Source organism: Carassius carassius, chromosome 38, assembly GCF_963082965.1.
Source record: "Carassius carassius chromosome 38, fCarCar2.1, whole genome shotgun sequence".
In the NCBI taxonomy this organism is placed as follows: domain Eukaryota; kingdom Metazoa; phylum Chordata; class Actinopteri; order Cypriniformes; family Cyprinidae; genus Carassius; species Carassius carassius.
The window spans coordinates 28,517,402-28,539,785 of NC_081792.1; the positions used below are offsets into that span (position 1 = coordinate 28,517,402).

Sequence of the window (22,384 nt, forward strand, 5' to 3'; positions counted from 1 at the left end):
AAAGATAATATTTTAATATTTACAAAATCTGCTTCACCTTTAAAGCACATTAGGAGCCATAAGATATACACCATTGTGTATTTAAAGATCCAGAATATGATCCTGATATGCTTAAACCTATCATGCATATCAAACGAATTTCACTTAACCCCCATGAGTAAACTTGAATGCATCTGCAACCTTTATAAACTCATTCCTTCTGAATACTATGGATATGTACTATGGTAAAAGTCCAGTTGTCCAGCAGATGGACGGTGGGTTTCAGACCCTCCTCCTCTCAAAGCTGCTTATCTGGACTGGTGGTCCAGTGCTGCTCCAGACTCCGGCTCCAGCAGATGGAAAACCCTGTGATAATTCCCAAAGAGAGGATTAAACTAAACACATCCTTCAGCAGGACTGCACAAGCACTATGGGATGCTCAGGAAGTATATGTGAAGAGATCACATGACCTAGAAGTGACTCACGACCCTCACAGTTAGGAGGACAGATGATGCCACAAGTCTAATAAAAACATGGAAATCGATGCATAGGTAACAAAACTCAACTTTGCATCATGCATTTGAGTGTGTTGACTAGTATAGAACTTGCAAGTCACCATCACTACATTATATTTCACATTTCTGAGTGTTTAATGATTTGAACAAACCCCTAACCTTAAGCATTAATGGTGATTTCTGTGTAGGAATGGAGCTGTGAGGACAGTGATGCCAGCTGGAATTCCCAATATCACAAGAGTAAACAAAAGATTGAGAAATCATCAAAGGACAATACTGACATCTACAGGCCACTGCATGCATGCGCACGCACACACGCACACAAAAATATAAACAGAAATCTGGCTCTAAACCTCTATTTCCTTTATTCAAAGTTGAGACAAGTACATGGAAACAAACAAGGGAAAAATATTTGTCAAAGTTTGAACTTTTTTTCTCTTCACTGAAAATTTTGTATTTTCTTCATCTGTAATACCTCTCCTGATGACCCTGACAGAAGACACACAACAAAATATACATGACTTTAGTTCTCTTTCTGCATTTTTTTAAACTAAAGAGAGGTGTTCATGTCTATGACAGTGTTGGGAGTAGCAAGCTACAAGTAGCTTTTCCTACGGTGGCCGAGAGAGCTCAACGCGCTGCAACTTAAGAAAACACGTGCAAATTGAAAAAACACCAGCAAATGAAGAAAACATCTTCATCAGTTTGAGCAAATCCTCACAACACATGCAAAGTAAGAAACAATTACTGAAGCATTGCAAATTTATTTTTCATTAACCTTGAAATTACATTCAGTTGAGGATATTAAAGCTGGCCATCTTATAAAGTAACGTTTCACAATTAATCATGTAATTACTCAGCTTATATAGGCTAATTATATACAAAAGATTAAGGAATCATGCAATCAGGGTGTAAAAAAAAAACAAAAAAAAACCTTTCAGTTCATCAACAACTCCACTCACTGACCAGTAGTCACAGCACAATAAGCAAATTCCAGCCGGGTCAGACACTTTTTGGGGTCTCCTTGAACCTTTTCCGTTGTGGTCAGTGCTATTTGCAGCGCGTTTATTAATTTGCATGTGTTGTGAGGCAGCGGTTTATTAATTTGCATGTGTTGTGAGGATTTGCAGCGGTTTTTTAATTTGCATGTATTGTGAGGATTTCCAGCGGTTTTTTAATTTGCATGTGTTGTGAGGAGTTGCAACACTTGTGTTGTCAAACCGATGAAGATGTTTTCTTCATTTGCTGGTGTTTTTTCAATTTGCATGCGTTTTCTTAAATTGCAGCGCATTGAGCTCTCTCGGCCACCATATTTACCAAAGTAGAGATATCACACAACCAAACGCAATCTTTCCGTTCTGACCATAGACAGTAAAAGAAGGTTCTGACGAGTCTCGAGCCTGTTATACATCAAAGAGAAAAGAAGCCCAAGAGGCGAAACGCTGATGTTTTCTGGGTATCAGTTTATAGTCTAAACGTAAACTTAAATCCTTTAGGAACGGCAGCTCCTAGTCATTATAGTGATCAGGGCCGGCTCTAGGTTATTTGGTGCCCAAGGCGAGAGGGCCCCCCCCCCCCAACAACTCTTTTAAAAGCAACAACCTGAAGGATACAGTAGAAAACAATAGAGAAGCATTAAGATCTCACCTCAAGGAAAAGCAGTTATAGTGTTTTCATTTTATTACGTGTTTTCATTTACCCCATCATTTAAAGAGCTAAAACCAGCTGTCAGATGTTTTCGTGCCACTCCCAGTTGCTGAGCAGCTGAGTTTGACAGCTGCCTGTCAGAGTGACTCAGTCGTTTTTTAGGATTGTGAATCTAGTAAAAGAAATGGACAAATACAGGCAGTGTGTGGACAGTGCACAGTAAAAGTGTACAGCGTGTGCGCAGCTTTCATAATACCATACATACATTTAAATAACTTTTTTTTAAATTATTATGCAATTTTGCGCCCCGTCCAGCAGATGGCGCCCCAGGCGGCCGCCTGTGTCGCCTGTCGGCAAAGCCGGCCCCGATAGTGATTGATATGGACACTAAGTTAGAATGAGCTTATGCAACACATTTTTACTATTACTATCCTATATTATTACTCCATTAGGTCTGAAATATATATATTGTACATTTTAATCATCTGGAACACACTACAAACATGATGATCTAAACATTGATGCATTGCTGTGTCTGGCATAAATAAATAATTAAATCATTTTGAATACAGTGACTTTTTTTTTTAATAGCGGTGAATAATATCATTTTAATGGAAGAAAAAAAAATTTGCGATATAGTCGTGTAATTATCATTTGGCAAAGATGGTTGTGGCTGGATTCACGCAAAGCGCAGTGATCACGCCTTCTCTGCAAGTTTCGGTGGGTGATTCAGATTTCTCTTGGCACAGCGATTAGAAGACTTACAGGTTGCTCACGTGACATCTACGTCATCAAGCTCAGTTTGAGTCTGCGCAGTACGCTCGACCCCCAGGAAGTGTGTGCTTCTAATTGACTTCATTTTTCTCCGTTGAATCCAACGGGGTCGCTGTGTCCATTTCTTTTACTGTCTATGAGTTTAAGTTTCATACTTTTTGTCCTTGCATTGATTAATTGTTCTTGAATTTTACACTTTGACAATCAGGTTAAGATAAGTATACAGTATTTTATTAATGTGTGTCTCTGATAGTTTACACAATCAAATGATTGGGAGACTTTTTGTCAAGAAATGACTTGGAAAATTGTCCCAGTCCACCTGAATTCACCCTACTCTTCGAAATCACGATTGCATTACAGTATGTTGTTTTAAACCCCAAATATTTTACTTCAGATAACTTCATTATAATTCTTCATTAATAATCATTTAGTTATTTGTAATGGTAACTGTAAATAATATTATTAATAATAATAATAAATTGAAAGTAGTTTCAATGTAGCTAGCTACTTTTCAGAAGGGTAGCTTCAATGTAGCTTAACTAGATGTACTTTCATTTACGAGTAGCTTGTAGCTGGTCAAGCTAGTTTCAGAGTAGCTTACCCAACACTGTTTCAAACTAAACATAAATGTCTTTGACGACACAAAACACTCAATTACTGCTGTATTGAGAGCAAAGGCTCAAACAATCATATCTGCAGATCACTACACAAATGCTGACAAGCCCATGTGACTGAAACTGCTGAGTTCATGCTTGCACTGCCAGAAACTGATTTGATAATGTTGCACTAATGAAAGACTGATATTACAACTCAGGAGCAATATAATCGATATTTCTAAACATAGCAGTGATCATGAAAAATATACAAGGGTCACACTAATCTAAACAATCTGCTGAACTCTGAAACTTGTTCAAAATTAATTTATCTTCAAATTCATTTGAATTTGGTTATTTACAGGGTGACAAGAAACGAACAGGAAATTAAGCACTAAAATTCAGAGAGATTGAGAGCATGGCAGTGTCAGGGTTGGGGATCTGTTTTGCATTTGTCTTTGATCCATGAACTTCATGTCCTGGTTTTCCCATGTGTTTCCGTATGCCCTTATTTGGTCCTTCCTGTTTCCTGTTCCCATTATGTTTTCTGATTAGTTCATCATTACATCATTAGTTCATCAATGTGTGTTTTATTAATTTCCTGGTTGTTAATGTATTTTTTTTTATTATTCCTTTTCTTCTGAATGAAATACAACCTGGACATGTTTTCATGAGACTGGATCATGCAGAGATTTTATACAGGTTATAAACTATTATGATTAGTGCCACAGAACAGAAAGTAGCAAGTGGCTACATTGAGAACGTTTATAACAAAGACCTAAAGTCTTTATAAATAAAATGTCCAGGCAATAGATGTTCTGCAGTGAATGGGTGCCGTCAGAATGAGTGTCCAAACAGCTGATAAAAACATCACAATAATCCACAGCACTCCAGTCCATCAGTTAACATCTGGAGAAGACAAAAGCTGAAACAAATCCATCATTAAGATGTTTTTAAGTTCAAACCATGATAAAATAGTGAATAAACCATAATAATGCTTCATCTAGTGAAAAAGTCTCTCACAATAAAATCACCCAAATATTTGTTTGGAGCTGTTTTGGACTGTGCAAATTTCTCTCCTGTCTCCGATTTCCTACGTGTTCTGTCTTTCAGCGCGTAGAGTTATTCAATTTAGGTTAAACTCAAATCTGACTCCATTTTAGTATGACCTTGAATTTAGGTTGATATGCAAATTGGTTGTATGCCTTTTTAATTAGTATTCTTCTGACATTTGATTATTCTAGTTAACTCCAACTTTTATATTAACACGTTCATTCGGGTGCTCATGCTGCTAACAAGGATACATGTAATCTACTAGAGTAAATAATTACACAGTAAATTACATATCCAATTGTATATATAAATATCCAAATAGTATGAAGTGAAGAGACACACCACACTTTGGGATTTCTGGCTACAGAATCACCCTGATCCTTTTGCTGCAATCCTTTAAATACCTCAGACCAAAACAAACACCCCCGGAGATGAAGACAGAAACTAACAATTGGAATTTGATTAGGTCAGGTCCCAGACCAGGGTAGTTTACACCTCAATGGGAACAGAAGGTAATTTATATGGAAGACCCTGGAAAAGGGCACTCCCATTACAGTAATCAAAATATCTCTTAACTCTTAGGATCTGTATTATCTTTTAATCTATTTTTCTAAGGTTGAGACCATTCTACCAGTCGCCCTGAGACAATTCAAATGACACCAAACATGACTGTAAATATCACTTGCATTAAAGCAGAATATTATACTATTGGCAATTCTGATTGGAACTAAGTGGAGGGAGTGTGATGGTGAGGTGTGGACTACTAGGTGTGGTGCATCTTCGATGGCACCGTTACTTATTATGAAGGGTATTCAAGAGAGTGTTCAAATGTTAATTATCAGCAAAGTCCTTTGTTTTCTTAGGGAGAAGTCGTCCCTCAGTCCAGACGGTCCAGTTCCAGTCTTACAGGAAGTAATGGTTTGAAGTCAAAAACGTCTTGATGGATTTGTTTCAGCTATTGCCAAATTTCCTGGATGTCCAGTTATGGGTGCCCCGAGGGGATGGTGAAGCATTGAGCGGGAAGAATATGTTGGCATTTGCAAGAACCTTCTTTTGTAATGCTGTCTCAGGCAGTACTTCCCTCACCTTAGAGGGCTGTATTTGAGCTTGCCTCTCCCGTTCAGTTCAGCACTTCTGGGAACTCCAAAACCACACTTTCCTAAATCCACACTGTGGTAAGTTTGCACACTAGTACTCTGCGTTCTTTTCTAAAATCCTATATTGTGAGGACTTCACGTGGTTGCTTTGTGCCCTTTCTTGAGCTGGTAAAAGACCCTTTCATCTTGGGCGCCACTCCACCTATATATCCTCAGGATACCGATTTAAACAGTGTATTGCTACTGCGGATTTGTTGAGACAGTTCCTTCAGCAAACCTATATGAGAGCAAGGGTTAGCCACTGTGTGACAGGCAAGACTTAATATGATGCTTGGTCGTATCCCTTAAAGGAATCTATTCTTGATTCCAAGCCTTGAGCTCTATCCAGGGCCCAGGAGTCTGGCCCTAACAGGTAAGTTTGGGTATTTAGCCTAGGCAACTACCATGGAAAAGGTAGAGCTCGTACTTAGTGCTCGCCATGGTTCTGGCCTGCCTGCACTCCCCTTAGCATGGTGGCATGGGTATACTGTTCCCCATAGCGACCCCTAAAGGACACAGTCTGAAGTTCCCTTGAAAGGGAACGTTTCAGGTTACTTATGTAACCATAGTTCTCTTAGTAGGGAATGAGATACTGCGTCCTCTAGGTTTCTTGCCATGCTTTGGGCACAAGCTTCAGACGAATAAGTGGATGACGTGTTCTCTCGGTGCCTATTTATACTATAGTCACAGCGTTAGTGGCTACATGTTGTGTATGTGACTACACATACACGTTGTTGGTGTTTTTCAATGTATGCTTCAGACACGGGCCATGACGAACCATTCCCCATAGCGACCCCTAGAGGACGCAGTGTCTTGTTCCCTACTCAGGGATCCATGGTAACATAAGTTACCTTAAACGTTTATACTCAGATATTGCTTGTAATTTTCATAAAGATTTACAAAGAAGTAACACAAGCAACATATTAAATAAAACATGAAATTTTGAAAAAGTATTCTCTTATACCTTTAACCTTTGTTTTATTTACAACTTAACTACAATTAAGTTAAATTAACTACATATAAAAAAAGAAAAGAAAAAAAACTGTATTTCTATACTGCTTCACAGTGAGTGAGTTCAGCAGCTGAGCTACATGAACTGACTACAGATTACATTTTACCTTTCACCTCTGCCAAAACTGGCTTTTCATGCTGTGCGTGTCTCAAACACAATGATCTGCCAGACTAACACCAAGCCCTTATGTTGATTAAGGGCCTCTCGGACGGCGGAAATGGAGATATCTCACGCGAGCCGTGTCTGTGGGCGGATCTACAGCATTTTCCTTCCTGGACTACAGCATAAATACTGTGTGTGTGTGTGTGTGTGTGTGTGTGTGTGTGTGTGTGTGTGTGTGTGTGTATGTGTGTGTGTGTTTCTGCGAATCTGAACCTCACCAGGACAAGAATCCACAGCAAACATGAGTCAACCACCAGCCATGAGTACAATGAAGGATAGGATGGAGAAAGCAGCAAAAATGAAAGACGAAGACAAGCTTTATAAGCGAGAGGGAATCCTGTACTCCCTGATCCTCAGCCCTCCAGAGACCCTGGACAAGTTAAAAGATCTGGAGACCAGAGAGGATGACCTTATCCTGGTGGCATACCCTAAATGTGGTAAGTAAAACAAGATGGGTTTAGCTGCGTTTGCTTTTGTAGGACTGTAGGACTTGCATGTGCGAAAGTTTTCTCGACAAACCCTAAAACTAGTGCAAAGCTGCTGGTGGAGTCAGGTTACATAACTCACAGTTTGCTCAAGGACATTTCTCTTGTTAAACTTCCTCCATTAACCGACTCATGATACTCAAACACCGGTGCAAATTGGTGCACCCAAGCAAATTTACATAAGAATTGTTTTTTATAAAATATTCACAATCACACATATATAAAATAGAAAACAATCACACTGGACTGAAGGCGGTTTTACAAATAATTTGCACCAAAAAATTTGGAATTGAGTATATACATTAAAATCGTATCAATAATTCTTTTTCAAATGATTTACAAACAAATTTGAATTTAATGTGAGTATTTAAAGTGCATAAGAATGGATATATACTTTAAATAAACTCTTGGTGCTCTAAACCTAAAGACTAACATTTCACCTTTAACACAACTCTGAATCTTTAATTTTTTTAAGAACTACATTCATGTAACTTGATTCTCCTCAATGCATGACACGTTTGTGATTTTTATGTAACGAGCGAGTTATGCTCAATATCAAAACCAGCTGTAACACAGGACACTGAAGAGTGAAGAAATTCCTTGCATTCATGAAACTCAAACATTGGTGTAAATTGGTGCAGCCAAGCTATTTTACACAAGAATTGGTTTCTACAACCCATTTACACTGAAAAATATCACATTTGGCTGAGTATGACAATTTACATAATGCGGTTTTACAGACAAGTTACGCCAAAAAAAATTGTGGAATTGAATTAGATGCAATAACTTAAGACCTGTTTTATGAAAAACCTACATTGAAATGGTCAGACAGAATGATTTTGCAAATAAAATTATTGTAATGAATTTAATGTGAGAATTCACAGTGCATAAGAAAGGATTCATAACTTAATTCTGCTTGTGTTCATGAATGAAACCTTGTTGCAAAGACTTAATTAACAGCTCTAACCTAGTTATTAAAGATTTGCATATTGCCTTTAACACAAATCTGGATCTATCGTTCCTTAAACAAACAGCCTCGTGTAACCTGTTTCTGAGCAATGCATGACACAATTGTCATTCTTATGTAACGATATGAAATGACAAGACGCCTCAACAGCTGTATTATTTCATGAATCTCTAATACTAGTTTAAATCTATGCAACTGAATGAATTTACATAAGAATATTTTTTTTCAAACCATTCACATTGAAAATGGTCACACTGGACTATGGAGCCAAAAGAGTCTCAATAAAGATAAATGCACACACTACATTCACATATGCACACATAGGATTCACACATGCACACACATAATTCATAAATACACACACAGGATACACAAATGCGCACAAAATTCACAAATGCACACACAAAATTTAAAAAGCACAGATTCACAAATGCATACAAAATTCAGAAATACACACACAATTCCAGAGGTGGGTAGAGTACCCAAAAACTGTACTCAAGTAAAAGTAAAAGTACTTCTAGAAATATTTACTCAAGTAAAAGTAAAAGTACTTCTAGAAATATTTACTCAAGTAAAAGTAAAAGTACTTCTAGAAATATTTACTCAAGTAAAAGTAAAAGTACTAGTCTTGAATAGTTACTTGAGTAAGAGTAAAAGAGTATAGGATAAAAAATCTACTCAAGTAGTTAGTTACTAGTTACTTTGGGTCATATATACTGAGCCTATTTTTATTTAGATATATAGATAAAATGTATGTAATTTATGTGTGCGTGTATAAATGTATATATTTAATCAGCCTTTACTCCAATTTATGTAATTTATTATAAAACCCAGTCTGTTTACTTAAGTAACAGATATAGGTGTCATGCCATAACATATTATTAATACGACTGACTTTATATTAAATGTGAATTTAACATTGAAAGTTAATGTGATATAAATATTGCTACTAATCTTTCATTGTTCAGAAAGAGAGCAAATAACATTTACATTATTAAAGATCATTTTCACTGACAGTCTAGATTTCAATCACTCTCAGAAACTCCCATTAAAATCACTGAAACTGTTAACACTGTGAAATCAATATCTAAATTAAAGATTCGTACACACATCTGCACTTTGTTGTTCCTGCGAAAGAATTCGCCAGAAAGAGGTATTCAGTCAGTGAGCGAGTGAAGGAAGCACCGGCATTTCAGCGATGACTCATCGGAACACCTCTGATTGGCCAATGCTTTAATAAGCTCAAAAGAATCATGTGTGATTGGTTATAAAGCGCAGTGCTGTAAAAACGCATCTATCTCTGGCAGCGCCAGGAAGCAAACACAGATCTGAATTTAGAAGCTGATGATATGACTTGCTGAACGTACTCGCGCCGGTTTGATAGTATTAAAATTAATATAATCTTAATCGGCTATTTTTTGTCTTTTGGAAGCTGCATTCAACTTGACTCCCCTCTGTTATAAGCCTCACACGTACAACAAACAAATGTCACAGTGGTATCGTGTACTGTAATCGAATGTAGCCCAAGTTATTACCTGTTAAACAGTAGACAGCACACGTGGTGTTCATCTAATAAGGATCTCCATCGCTAGCAAATAATAGCCTTTGCAGAATTGCTTTCAATTCAATGCAGTTTCAGCCACGTTTTCAACGCTGCTGATGTTCTTAAACGTTACAACTCTGAGTGAACCACTTCAGACGCTCAGCGCGTGCGGCAGGGAACTGAACGACTCATTCAAACTGATTCATGAACCAATTCACTCGTTTGCCAATTGGTTTGATCAAGCCTTTGAACAGAATTGACTCAAATGAATGAATCATTCGCGAATGGGCATCGCTCATTGTCCAGAGAAAAGTAGACGGCGTGTTTGGAATACACTGAAGCATTTATAACATTTATTGCATTAAGATAAAGTAACGAGAGGAGCGTCGCCCACAGTAACGAAGTAAAAGTACAGATTTTCCCCCAAAAATTTACTCAAGTAAGAGTATAAAGTACCCATCTTTAAATATACTCCGAAAAGTATTAGTTACCCCAAAACATTACTCAAGTAAATGTAACGAAGTAAATGTAACTCGTTACTACCCACCTCTGCACAATTCAGAAATGCAAACAACATTTACAAATGCGCTCAAGATTCACAAATGCACAGGACATGATTCAGAAATGTATTTCTGATGCACACACACATATCTTGATTTACAAACTGCTTGCGGTCTGTGAATTTCACTGCATTTGTGTGTGAATTTTTGAGATTGTGTGTGAATTGGCTCGACACACAAATACCTTTTTTTAAACAAGGAATGATCTGCAACCAATCAGATATCTCCCTTGTTTTAGCCAATCACAAGAATGCACCCCACGTGGGGGATTTTTTACTTATAAGCCAATCAGCGAACGATTCACTTTCCTCAGCGAACAACTCACTTACCTCACGCAGCGAACGACTCACTTTCCTTAGCGAACGATTCACTTTCCTCACGCAGCGAACGACTCACTTTCCTCAGCGAACGATTCACTTTCCTCACGCAGCGAACGACTCACTTTCATCAACGAACGACTTAGCTCACGCAGCTGGTGACCCACTTTGCGCAGAAGAAGACTCACTTTCCGCAGCCGGAGAGTCACTTTCCTCTCGCAGCGAACGACTCACTTTCCTCTCGCAGAGAGCAACTCACTCTCCTCAGCGAACGATTCACTTTCCTCACGCAGCGATCAACTCACTTTCCTCAGCGAACGACTCACTTTCCTCACGCAGCCGGAGACCCACTTTTCGCAGTCAAAGTCAAAGTCACCTTTATTTATATAGCGCTTTAAACAAAATACATTGCGTCAAAGCAACTGAACAACAATCATTAGGAAAACAGTGTCAATAATGAAAAAATGATAGTTAAAGGCAGTTCATCATTGAATTCAGTTTTGTCATCTCTGTTCAATTAAATAGTGTCTGTGCATTTATTTGCAATCAAGTCAACGATATCGCTGTAGATGAAGTGTCCCCAACTAAGCAAGCCAGAGGCGACAGCGGCAAGGAACCGAAACTCCATCGGTGACAGAATGGAGAAAAAAACCTTGGGAGAAACCAGGCTCAGTTGGGGGGCCAGTTCTCCTCTGACCAGACGAAACCAGTAGTTCAATTCCAGGCTGCAGCAAAGTCAGATTGTGCAGAAGAATCATCTGTTTCCTGTGGTCTTGTCCTGGTGCTCCTCTGAGACAAGGTCTTTACAGGGGATCTGTATCTGGGGCTCTAGTTGTCCTGGTCTCCGCTGTCTTTCAGGGATGTAGAGGTCCTTTCTAGGTGCTGATCCAGCATCTGGTCTGGATACGTACTGGATCCGGGTGACTGCAGTGACCCTCTGATCTGGACACAGACTGGATCTGGTGGCCACGGTGACCTCGGAACAAAAGAGAAACAGACAAATATTAGCGTAGATGCCATTCTTCTAATGATGTAGCAAGTACATAGGGTGTTATGGGAAGTGTTTCCGGTTCCGGTTTACCTAATTAATGCAGCCTAAAAATCCTTTAACGGATTTGGATAATAAAAGCATATTAGTATGTTATGTGTATGCCAGGTTAAAGAGATGGGTCTTTAATCTAGATTTAAACTGCAAGAGTGTGTCTGCCTCCCGAACAATGTTAGGTAGGTTATTCCAGAGTTTAGGCGCCAAATAGGAAAAGGATCTGCCGCCCGCAGTTGATTTTGATATTCTAGGTATTATCAAATTGCCTGAGTTTTGAGAACGTAGCGGACGTAGAGGATTATAATGTAAAAGGAGCTCATTCAAATACTGAGGTGCTAAACCATTCAGGGCTTTATAAGTAATAAGCAATATTTTAAAATCTATACGATGCTTGATAGGGAGCCAGTGCCGTGTTGACAGGACCGGGCTAATATGGTCATACTTCCTGGTTCTAGTAAGAACTCTTGCTGCTGCATTTTGGACTAGCTGTAGTTTGTTTACTAAGCGAGCAGAACAACCACCCAATAAAGCATTACAATAATCTAACCTTGAGGTCATAAAAGCATGGATTAACATTTCTGCATTTGACATTGAGAGCATAGGCCGTAATTTATATATATTTTTGAGATGGAAAAATGCAGTTTTACAAATGCTAGAAACGTGGCTTTCTAAGGAAAGATTGCGATCAAATAGCACACCTAGGTTCCTAACTGATGACGAAGAATTGACAGAGCAACCATCAAGTCTTAGACATTGTTCTAGGTTATTACAAGCGGAGTTTTTAGGTACTATAATTAACACCTCTGTTTTTTCAGAATTTAGCAGTAAGAAATTACTTGTCATCCAGTTTTTTATATCGACTAAGCAATCCATTAGTTTTTCAAATTGGTGTGTTTCACCGGGCTGCGAAGAAATATAGAGCTGAGTATCATCAGCATAACAGTGAAAGCTAACACCATGTTTCCTGAGGATATCTCCCAAGGGTAACATATAAAGCGTGAAGAGTAGCGGCCCTAGTACTGAGCCTTGAGGTACTCCATACTGCACTTGTGATCGATAGGATACATCTTCATTCACTGCTACGAACTGATGGCGGTCATATAAGTACGATTTAAACCATGCTAATGCACTTCCACTGATGCCAACAAAGTGTTCAAGTCTATGCAAAAGAATGTTGTGGTCAATTGTGTCAAACGCAGCACTAAGATCCAATAAAACTAATAGAGAGATACACCCACGATCAGATGATAAGAGCAGATCATTTGTAACTCTAAGGAGAGCAGTCTCAGTACTATGATACGGTCTAAATCCTGACTGGAAATCCTCACATATACCATTTTTCTCTAAGAAGGAATATAATTGTGAGGATACCACCTTTTCTAGTATCTTGGACAGAAAAGGGAGATTCGAGATTGGTCTATAATTAACTAGTTCTTTGGGGTCAAGCTGTGGTTTTTTGATGAGAGGCTTAATAACAGCAAGTTTGAAGGTTTTTGGGACATATCCTAATGACAATGAGGAATTAATAATAGTCAGAAGAGGATCTATGACTTCTGGAAGCACCTCTTTTAGGAGCTTAGATGGTATAGGGTCTAACATACATGTTGTTGGTTTAGATGATTTAACAAGTTTATACAATTCTTCCTCTCCTATAGTAGAGAATGAGTGGAACTGTTCCTCAGGGGGTCTATAGTGCACTGTCTGATGTGATACTGTAGCTGACGGCTGAATGGTTGCAATTTTATCTCTTATAGTATCAATTTTAGAAGTAAGTTCAGAAGTAGTTCATAAAGTCATTACTGCTGTGATGTTGGGAAATGTCAACACTTGTTGAGGCTTTATTTTTCGTTAATTTAGCCACTGTATTGAATAAATACCTGGGGTTATATTTGTTTTCTTCTAAAAGAGAAGAAAAGTAATCGGATCTAGCAGTTTTTAATGCTTTTCTGTAGGATATGTTACTTTCCCGCCAAGCAATACGAAATACCTCTAGTTTTGTTTTCCTCCAGCTGCGCTCCATTTTTCGGGCTGCTCTCTTTAGGGTGCGAGTATGCTCATTATACCATGGTGTCAAACAGTTTTCCTTAAACTTCCTTAAGCGTAAAGGAGCAACTGTATTTAAAGTGCTAGAAAAGAGAGAGTCCATAGTTTCTGTTACATCATCAAGTTCTGAGGTTTTGGATATGCCAAGGAATTTGGATACATCAGGAAGATAACTTAAAAAGCAGTCTTTTGTGTTAGAAGTGATGGTTCTTCCATACTTGTAGCAAGAAGTAGGATTTACAATTTTGGCTATATGAAGCTTGCACAGAACTAAATAATGATCTGAGATATCATCACTTGGCTGAATAATTTCAACACCATCAACATCAATTCCATGTGACAGTATTAAATCTAGAGTATGATTTCGACAATGAGTAGGTCCTGAAACGTGTTGTCTAACACCAATAGAGTTCAGAATGTGTATAAATGCTGATCCCAATGCATCTTTTTCATTATCAACATGGATATTAAAATCACCAACTATTAAAACTTTATCTGCAGCCAGAACTAACTTGGATAGAAAAAAAACCAAACTCTTTAATAAAGTCTGTATGGTGCCCTGGTGGCCTGTATACAGTAGCCAGTACAAACATAACAGAGGATTTATCATTAACATTTGTTTCTCTGGATAATGTTATATGAAGCACCATTACTTCAAACGTGTTATACTTGAAGCCTGCCCTCTGAGAGATCCTGAAAACGTTGTTATAAATTGAAGCAACACCTCCACCTTTGCCTTTTAGACGCGGCTCATGTTTATAACAGTAATCTTGGGGGGTGGACTCATTTAAAATAATGTAATCATCAGGTTTTAGCCAGGTTTCTGTCAAACAGAGTACATCTATATTATGATCAGTGATCATATTATTTACAAAAAGTGTTTTCGTAGAAAGGGATCTGATATTCAATAAGCCAAGCTTTATCATTTGTTTATCCAAATTGCTTCTGTTTTTTATTTGTTGAACCTCAATTAAATTGTTAATCTTAACTTGGTTTGGACGTTTTTTGTTTTTTCTAGTTCGGGGAACAGACACGGTCTCTATAGTGTGATATCTAGGTGAAAAAGTCTCTATGTGCTGAGAATTAACTGACCTCTGTGACGTGAGGCAGCTAGCAGACGGTCGGTTTAGCCAGTCTGTCTGCTTCCTGACCTGGGCCCCAGTTAGTCAAGTATAAACACTAAGACTATTTGCCATATTTCTAGAGAGAAGAGTGGCGCCACCCCTGGAGGGATGAAGACCATCTCTTTTAAACAGGTCAGGTCTGCCCCAAAAGCTCGTCCAATTGTCTATGAAACCTATGTTATTCTGTGGGCACCACTTAGACATCCAGCCATTGAGTGATGACAATCTGCTATGCATCTCATCACCACGGTAAGCAGGGAGGGGACAAGAGCATATTACAGTGTCTGACATCGTGCTTGCAAGTTCACACACCTCTTTAATGTTATTTTTAGTGATCTCCGACTGGCGAAGTCGAACATCATTAGCGCCGGCATGAATAACAATCTTACTGTATTTACGTTTAGCATTAGCCAGCACTTTTAAATTTGCCAAGATGTCAGGCGCTCTGGCTCCCGGTAAACATTTGACTATGGTGGCTGGTGTCTCTATATTCACGTTCCGTACAATAGAATCACCAATAACTAGAGCACTTTCATCAGGTTTCTCAGTGGGTGCATCACTGAGTGGGGAGAACCTGTTTAATGTTTTGATCGGAACAGAAGAGCGGTGTTTTGACCCACGACTACGCTGCCTCACCGTCACCCAGTTGCCCTGCTGCTGGGGCTCTGTTTCCGGAACCGAACAATGTACAGGAATCCCTGAGCTAGACGCATCCAAAGCCGTATCTAGAGCCCTAACATTCTTACTGTCCTCAATTAAAGTTTGGATGCGTGTCTCTAATTCTGAAATCTTCTCTGTCAGCCTAACTATTTCCCTGCATTTATCACATGTGAATCCCTCATCAGCGACAGAGATAGATAAACTGTACATGTGGCAAGAGGTGCAGGAAACAATGATAGGAGAAGCCATTATGCAGTCAGAGAGTCACTTTCCCCTCACAGCGGACCACTGACTCTCTCTTCATGTAGGGACCGAATATTATAATTAAAGTGACTTCTATATTGCATCCAAAATAATATTTAGATATATTTAAATATTCAAAAAGGTGTAATTTTTTTTTTTACTTTCATTAAAATATTTCAATAAAATGAAATAATTGCCTATTGCAAATTTATGAATCCATGGTTAACTTTTTTTCTGCAGTCACTGGGCTATATGTATTGGGACATTTTTTAATTTATATTTTGTAAAAAAAATAAAAAAATAAACCTGAATTGTAATATAAACATCTGTATTTTCATACAATTTCATAAATAAGTAGGCTATAATATGCCGCACCACAGGCATATCGCGCTGTGTGAACGCGTTCATGTGATTAGCTTATAAGTAAACAATCCCCCACCTGTGGTGCGTTCTTGTGATTGGCTAAAAGAAGGGAGATATCTGATTGGTTGCAGATCATTCCCTGTTTAAAAAAAGGCATTTGTGTGTCGAGCCAAGTCAGGGGAGTCTCAAAATTCACACACAAATGCAGTGAAGTTCACAGACCGCAAGCAGTTTGTAAATCAAGATATATGTGTGTGTGCATCAGAAATACATTTCTGAATCTTGTCCTGTGCATTTGTGAATCTTGAGTGCATTTGTAAATGTTGTTTGCATTTCTGAATTGTGTGTGTATTTCTGAAATTTGTGTGCATTTCTGAATTTTGTATGCATTTGTGAATCTTCTGTGCTTTTTAAATTTTGTGTGTGCATTTGTACATTTTGTACGCATTTGTGTATCCTGTGTTTGTATTTATGAATCATGTGTGTACATGTATGAATCATGTGTGTGCATATGTGAATGTAGTGTGTGCATTTATCTTTATTGAGACTCTTTTGGCTCCATACTGGACTGAATGTGACAATTTACGTAATGCAGTTTTACAGACAATTTGCACCAAAAATTGTGGAATTGAATTAGACACATTTCATGAAACAATTTACATTAAAATCGCAGCACAATGATTTTGCAAAGGTGTTGCAATGAATTAAACATTAAAAAACTTAAGAAGTACTTAAGAATGGTTTTACTTTCATTCTGTTTGTGTTACATGGATGAAACTGAGGTGCAAAGATTCACATCTTGCCTTTAACAGAAGTCCAGATCTTTCATTCTTCAAACAAACAACCTCACGTAACCTGTTTCTCTTCAGTGCATGACACACTTTTACAATTCTTGCGTAATAACGAGTTATGCTCATTGTCAACACCAGCTGTATCACTGGACACTGAAGAGTGAAGCAATTCTGTGCATTCATGAAATTCAAACACTTGGGTACATTGGTGCACCAAACTGAATTTACACAATGCAGTTTCACAGACAATTTGCACCAAAACTGTGGCACTGAATTATGCAACAATTTAAGAACTGCTTTATGAGCAATGATGATTTCACAAATGATTTGTAAAGACATTTTTGGTGGCAATTTTCAGGGCATAAAAAATGCTTCCATACATTTCTTCTGCTTGTGCTTCTTGAATTAAATCTCATCTGTGATGCAAAGATGTTAAAATAGTTTCCGATTAACAACAAGATCTAAAGTTTTGAGTGTCTCTCTTTCTCTGTTTGTAATTAATTTCTAACAGGGTTTAACTGGATGGTGTCAGTCTTGCGTAAAATATTGAATGCTTCCACTGGGAAAGATGAGAAACCACCTGAAAGGCCTCCTCTGGTTGAGTTTTTACCTCCAGAGGTTCAAGAGGTCAGTAACAGCACAAACAAGCTGTGAATGAATCTGGGAACGTTTACCCTGAACGAACAAACACTTCACATTTGCCTTACAGAAACTGGCTGAAATGCCCCCAAGGAGGCTTCTGGGAACTCATCTGCATCCTGACAAAATGCCTCCCTCTTTCTTCACTAAGAAACCAAAGGTCAGTAACAACGAGTGCACTTTGAATCACATTGGAGAGGTCACATGACACTAGATACCAACCAGGGCTTAATTTGTGCCGGAACAAGCCGGATCCGGAAGCTCCGAAATCCGATCCCCCTCCTCCAGGGGTGGCGTTTCCGTATGGCAGACAGAAGAATAGCCAGATATGTGCCGTGGAAAATGATCCAAAATTAATATCTCTATTTTAATTCATTATTATCGTTTTAAATCAGAGGGTTTAACAAATATTTAACCAATGATAAGTATTTAAAAGAGCTTTGGTATTTATACACGCAAGCTTTGGATGTGACTGTGAGGGCTCGTAGGCTACTGTACAGCCTGTGGAGCACGCGAGGACCAAATGGCTTAAAATACTTAAAAGGTGTACAAATTATACATTTTTGTGACAATACAACAATTACCCGATTAGAAATACGAGTGAAAGACTTGTAGGGCTGTGCAAAAAATCGAATGAGATTTTCATGCACATCTCATCAGTAAAGATGCTCTTGTGATTAGAAGTATATCTCCAGCACGTGCGTTCGGATCAGGGTTGCCAGGTTTTCACAACAAATCCTGCCCAGTTGCTTCTTAAACCTAGTCCAAAACTAGCCCAATCGCGTTTCCAGGAGGTTCCCCGATAGAAATTGCTTCTGGGGTTACAATATCAGTTTTTTAGCAGGGTTGCCTTGGTAAAATTTGCATTTTAGGGGCTAAGTATCACGTTATTTGTATTGGGATTGCTTCAAACCGCGGATATGAAAAACAATCGCAGACTTGGCAACACTGGTTCTGGTGGAGCGGCAGTTACTACACAGAGCCGTAGTCTACCGACAACTAACACAAAATCATTTTCAAAATCGACAAAGAATCGCCTGCGATTTTAACATCGATTTTGTGTAGATTGTCAGTGAATTACGGCTCGGTGTAGTAAATGCCAACCAGTGTTGCCAAGTCTGTGTTTGTTTTTCATGTCCGCGGGTCGAAGCGACCCCAATACAAATAACGTGATATTTAGCCCCTAAAATGCTAATTTTTACCAAGACAACCCTGCTAAAAAACTTATATTGTAACCCCGGGAAGCAATTTTTATCTGGGAACCTCCTGAAAGCGCGATTGGACTATTTTTGGACTAGGTTTAAGAAGCAACTGGGCAGGATTTGTTGTGAAAACCTGGCAACCCTGATCCGAACGCACGTGCTGGAGATATACTTCTAATTACAGGAGCGTCTTTACTGATGAGATGTGCATGAAAATCTCATTCGATTTTTTGCACAGCCCTAAAGACTTATATCGCAGCGTGCAGCAGGTCGCTTTAGTACAGACAAGATGCGCTGATGAGAAGCGCGCTCCGAGAGAGTTCATGGATTCGAAGGCTGGTTTCGAATGACTGATTTAATCTAATAGTTTGTATTGATTTATTTTATCATTCAAACCTAAGCTATGTTGAATAAATGCATGAGATTACAAACAATACTTTGAGATTTTCCCTCATTATAAACTTGAAAGCTGCGAGAACCATGCGATATAGCTACACATAGCCCCCCACAGAAATATAGGACCTGATTAAATATAACTCTATTACACAGAGATTTGCTAAATTAAAATTCCACAACTTATTTAAAACGTTTTTAGGCCTGGAAATTGTTGTTTTAAAATCGCATGGCATTTCCATGTTATTCATGACCTCACAGACTTAATGCAACTGTGCACGCTCTTAAAATCAATTAAATATCAAATAAAATAGTTATTAAATAGTTCCGGGACCTCACAATTTACAAATTAAGCGCTGATACCAACCATAAAAGAACTGCACGGGCCAAACACACCAATGACGTTCACATTCACAGTTCACACTGTTAGGGAACATAAGTTTGGTTTGCAAAGAAATGCATACTTTTATTCATCAAAGATGCATTAAATTGATCAAAGGTGACAGTAGAGATTTATACTGTTACAAAAGATTTCTACTTCAAATAAACACTGTTCTTTTGAACTTTCCATTCATCAAAGAATCCAAAAAATTTTAATCTATCACGGTTTCCACAAAAATAGTTGTGCAGCACAACTGTTTTCAACATTGATAATAATCAGAATATTATTCTGATTTCTGAAGATCATGTGACACTGAAGACTGGAAGAATGATGCTGAAAATACAGCTGTGCATCACAGAAAAAAATTACATTTTAACAGATATTCACATAGAAAACAGTTATTTGAAATTATAATAAAAATTTACAATATTGCTGTTTTTACAGTTTTTTTTTTCAATCAAATACATGCACACTTATGAATTATAGTAAATATAACTATAATGGAAAAGTGGAGAATTTCACCATAATTTGACCAGTTGGTAATGTTGAATGTAAGCAAATTAAATTAGGTTTTCACTACGCGAGGATTTGACTGAATATTAATAGCCAGTATGGGTCAAGACTGACGAATTTCAAAACAAAAAAATGTGATATTTCAAAATGCATAATGCATCAGATGAATTCCGATTCTGTGCTTATTGGTTTAAACGTTACATGGAACAAATGAATTCAGATTAGAACAGAACACACTGTTTTCTCTCATCTCATACAACGTCTTTTTTCAGATTCTGGTGGTGTTCAGAAACCCTAAAGACACGCTTGTCTCATACTACCATTTCATGAACAAAAACCCGCTTCTGCCCAACGCCGAGTCGTGGGACAAGTTCTTCTCTGACTTCATGGCTGGTGAAGGTGAGAAAAACATTGAACAATGAAAGCTAAATGCTGTTTAAGTGAATATTATGGGGGACTGAAGATATACGGTTATGTCATCTCTTCAGTTGCCTGGGGCTCTTATTTTGATCATACTCTCGCCTGGGAAAAACGTCTAGACGACCCAAACGTGATGATTGTGACGTATGAGGAGCTGAAACAGGTAGAGCAACCTGAGTGTGCTTTGTTTGCAACCTCACAGTTTCATATTCATTGACCGTTTGTCTTAAAAGTCAAAGTGAGACTGTTTTTAACCCATTTTATGTGATGCATTTCTGAGGGAAACAAATATTCACAGAGGATTGTGAAGACTTTAGAACATGTGCAATGATAAAAGCTGTGAATTAAGAAGCAAATCTGCCGTCGTGTTGACTTTTTAACCTGCTGTGGTGCTAAGACTTGGTCTAGTTTAAAATGTTTGAGCTTTTTCTGCTGTTCATGCAGAACCTTCCGGAAGGTGTGAAGAAAATTTCTGAGTTCTTCAGCCTTCCTCTGACCGATGAGCAGGTCAGCAGCATCGCTGGACAAAGTACATTCAGTGCCATGCTGGAAAACTCCCAGAAATCTCATGGCAATTTTGGCAACATCTTCTTCAGAAAAGGTAAAAAAAAATAAAATAAAAAATAATCGCTTCATTATGGATTTCAGATCAAATTAATTTAAAAATGTATCCCACAAATTCCTCAGGTACAGCATTTTTACATAAAATAACAATAGAACTATATATATATATATATATATATATATATATATATATATATAATATGTCTACATAGCCAAAAAAACAAATCTTAATTTTTTTTTTTTACAAATTTTTAGATATTTTGCATTTTATTTGAAAAAAGAGAAATGTTTTTTTTTCAATAATCTCAATATTTTTCCTAATTTTAATCAAATGTAATATATATATATATAAATATCTATCTATATAAACATTTCAAAAACAAAGATTTTAATTGATTTTGGTGCATTGTTTTCCCATTTTTTTTAAATGCTTTTTTTAAATCGTCAATTTTCGTTTTTTTTGGGGGGGGATAACTATCCCTTTAAATTTGGCTGACAATCCAGAAACGTTTGCAGTAGTAGCATAAAATAAAAAAATAAATTTGGATTAGGTTATAAACAGAAAACGAGAAAAGAAAGCTTCCTTTAAAATAAATGAAGCTGTCAATCAACTCCGGTTCAATGAGCTCAAAACCTGTTATGATCAATGAAGTCTATAATGCATCTAATTTACACCAAATTCAAGTTTTTTTTCCTGTCACATGTTTTGTCTGCAGGTGAGGTGGGCGACTGGAAGAATCATTTTACCGATGCTCAGAGTAAACAGATGGATGAGGTTTTCCAAGCCAAACTAGCTGGAACAAAGCTCGGAGCCAGACTGAAGTATGACCTTTACTGCCAATAAATGAGACGGCTCGACGAGAGCCAACTCTTCACTTCATAGGCATTTACTGTCATTCACACGGGCAGCTGTTTAATCACTCTCATCATTTGTGTTTTGATGCATTTACATTGTTTACAATAAGCACAAAAACCTCACTGTCATTAAACCTCATGCTAACATTTATTAATAAAAAAAAAAGATGTCAACACTATTTCATTCTCTGTCAGAAATATCTATTGCAAGTGTTCACCACTAGTCGGCGCAATAGTTCAGTCGCCATAAACCTGAAAGGAGTGAAATTATTTCCTTATGCCATGCACTAAAACAATAAATCCACCCTGGGTCCACGAGAACCTGACTAGCCAAAAGGTCTTTGTTTTTACAACTGATTTGCTTCTGTTCTGAGTATATAAGGGAAGGGACAAAACAATACTTT

General features: G+C 37.8%; 1 protein-coding gene and 1 long non-coding RNA gene across 2 annotated transcripts in view; one reads left to right on the plus strand and one right to left on the minus strand.

The window, feature by feature from the left end:
• LOC132119724 (uncharacterized) overlaps window positions 1–22,384 on the minus strand; it is a 56,975-nt gene that overhangs the window by 18,752 nt on the left and 15,839 nt on the right. The gene's annotated exons all lie outside the window — the stretch shown is intronic.
• sult6b1 (sulfotransferase family, cytosolic, 6b, member 1) lies at window positions 7,049–22,159 on the plus strand. The gene is made up of 7 exons (XM_059528869.1): window positions 7,049–7,308; window positions 17,524–17,639; window positions 17,722–17,811; window positions 20,414–20,540; window positions 20,630–20,724; window positions 21,006–21,162; window positions 21,842–22,159. Exons 1-7 carry the CDS (start codon window positions 7,113–7,115, stop codon window positions 21,967–21,969), a joined length of 909 nt encoding a protein of 302 aa, XP_059384852.1. The 5' UTR covers window positions 7,049–7,112; the 3' UTR covers window positions 21,970–22,159.

Excerpts from the sequence above, each read along its gene's own strand:
- sult6b1 (XM_059528869.1), top strand. The coding sequence starts at position 7,113 with ATGAGTCAACCACCAGCCATGAGTACAATGAAGGATAGGATGGAGAAA. Across the intron at positions 17,640-17,721 it reads TACCTCCAGAGGTTCAAGAG|AAACTGGCTGAAATGCCCCC; the intron begins GTCAGTAACAGC and ends TTTGCCTTACAG. Across the intron at positions 20,541-20,629 it reads TGACTTCATGGCTGGTGAAG|TTGCCTGGGGCTCTTATTTT; the intron begins GTGAGAAAAACA and ends TCATCTCTTCAG.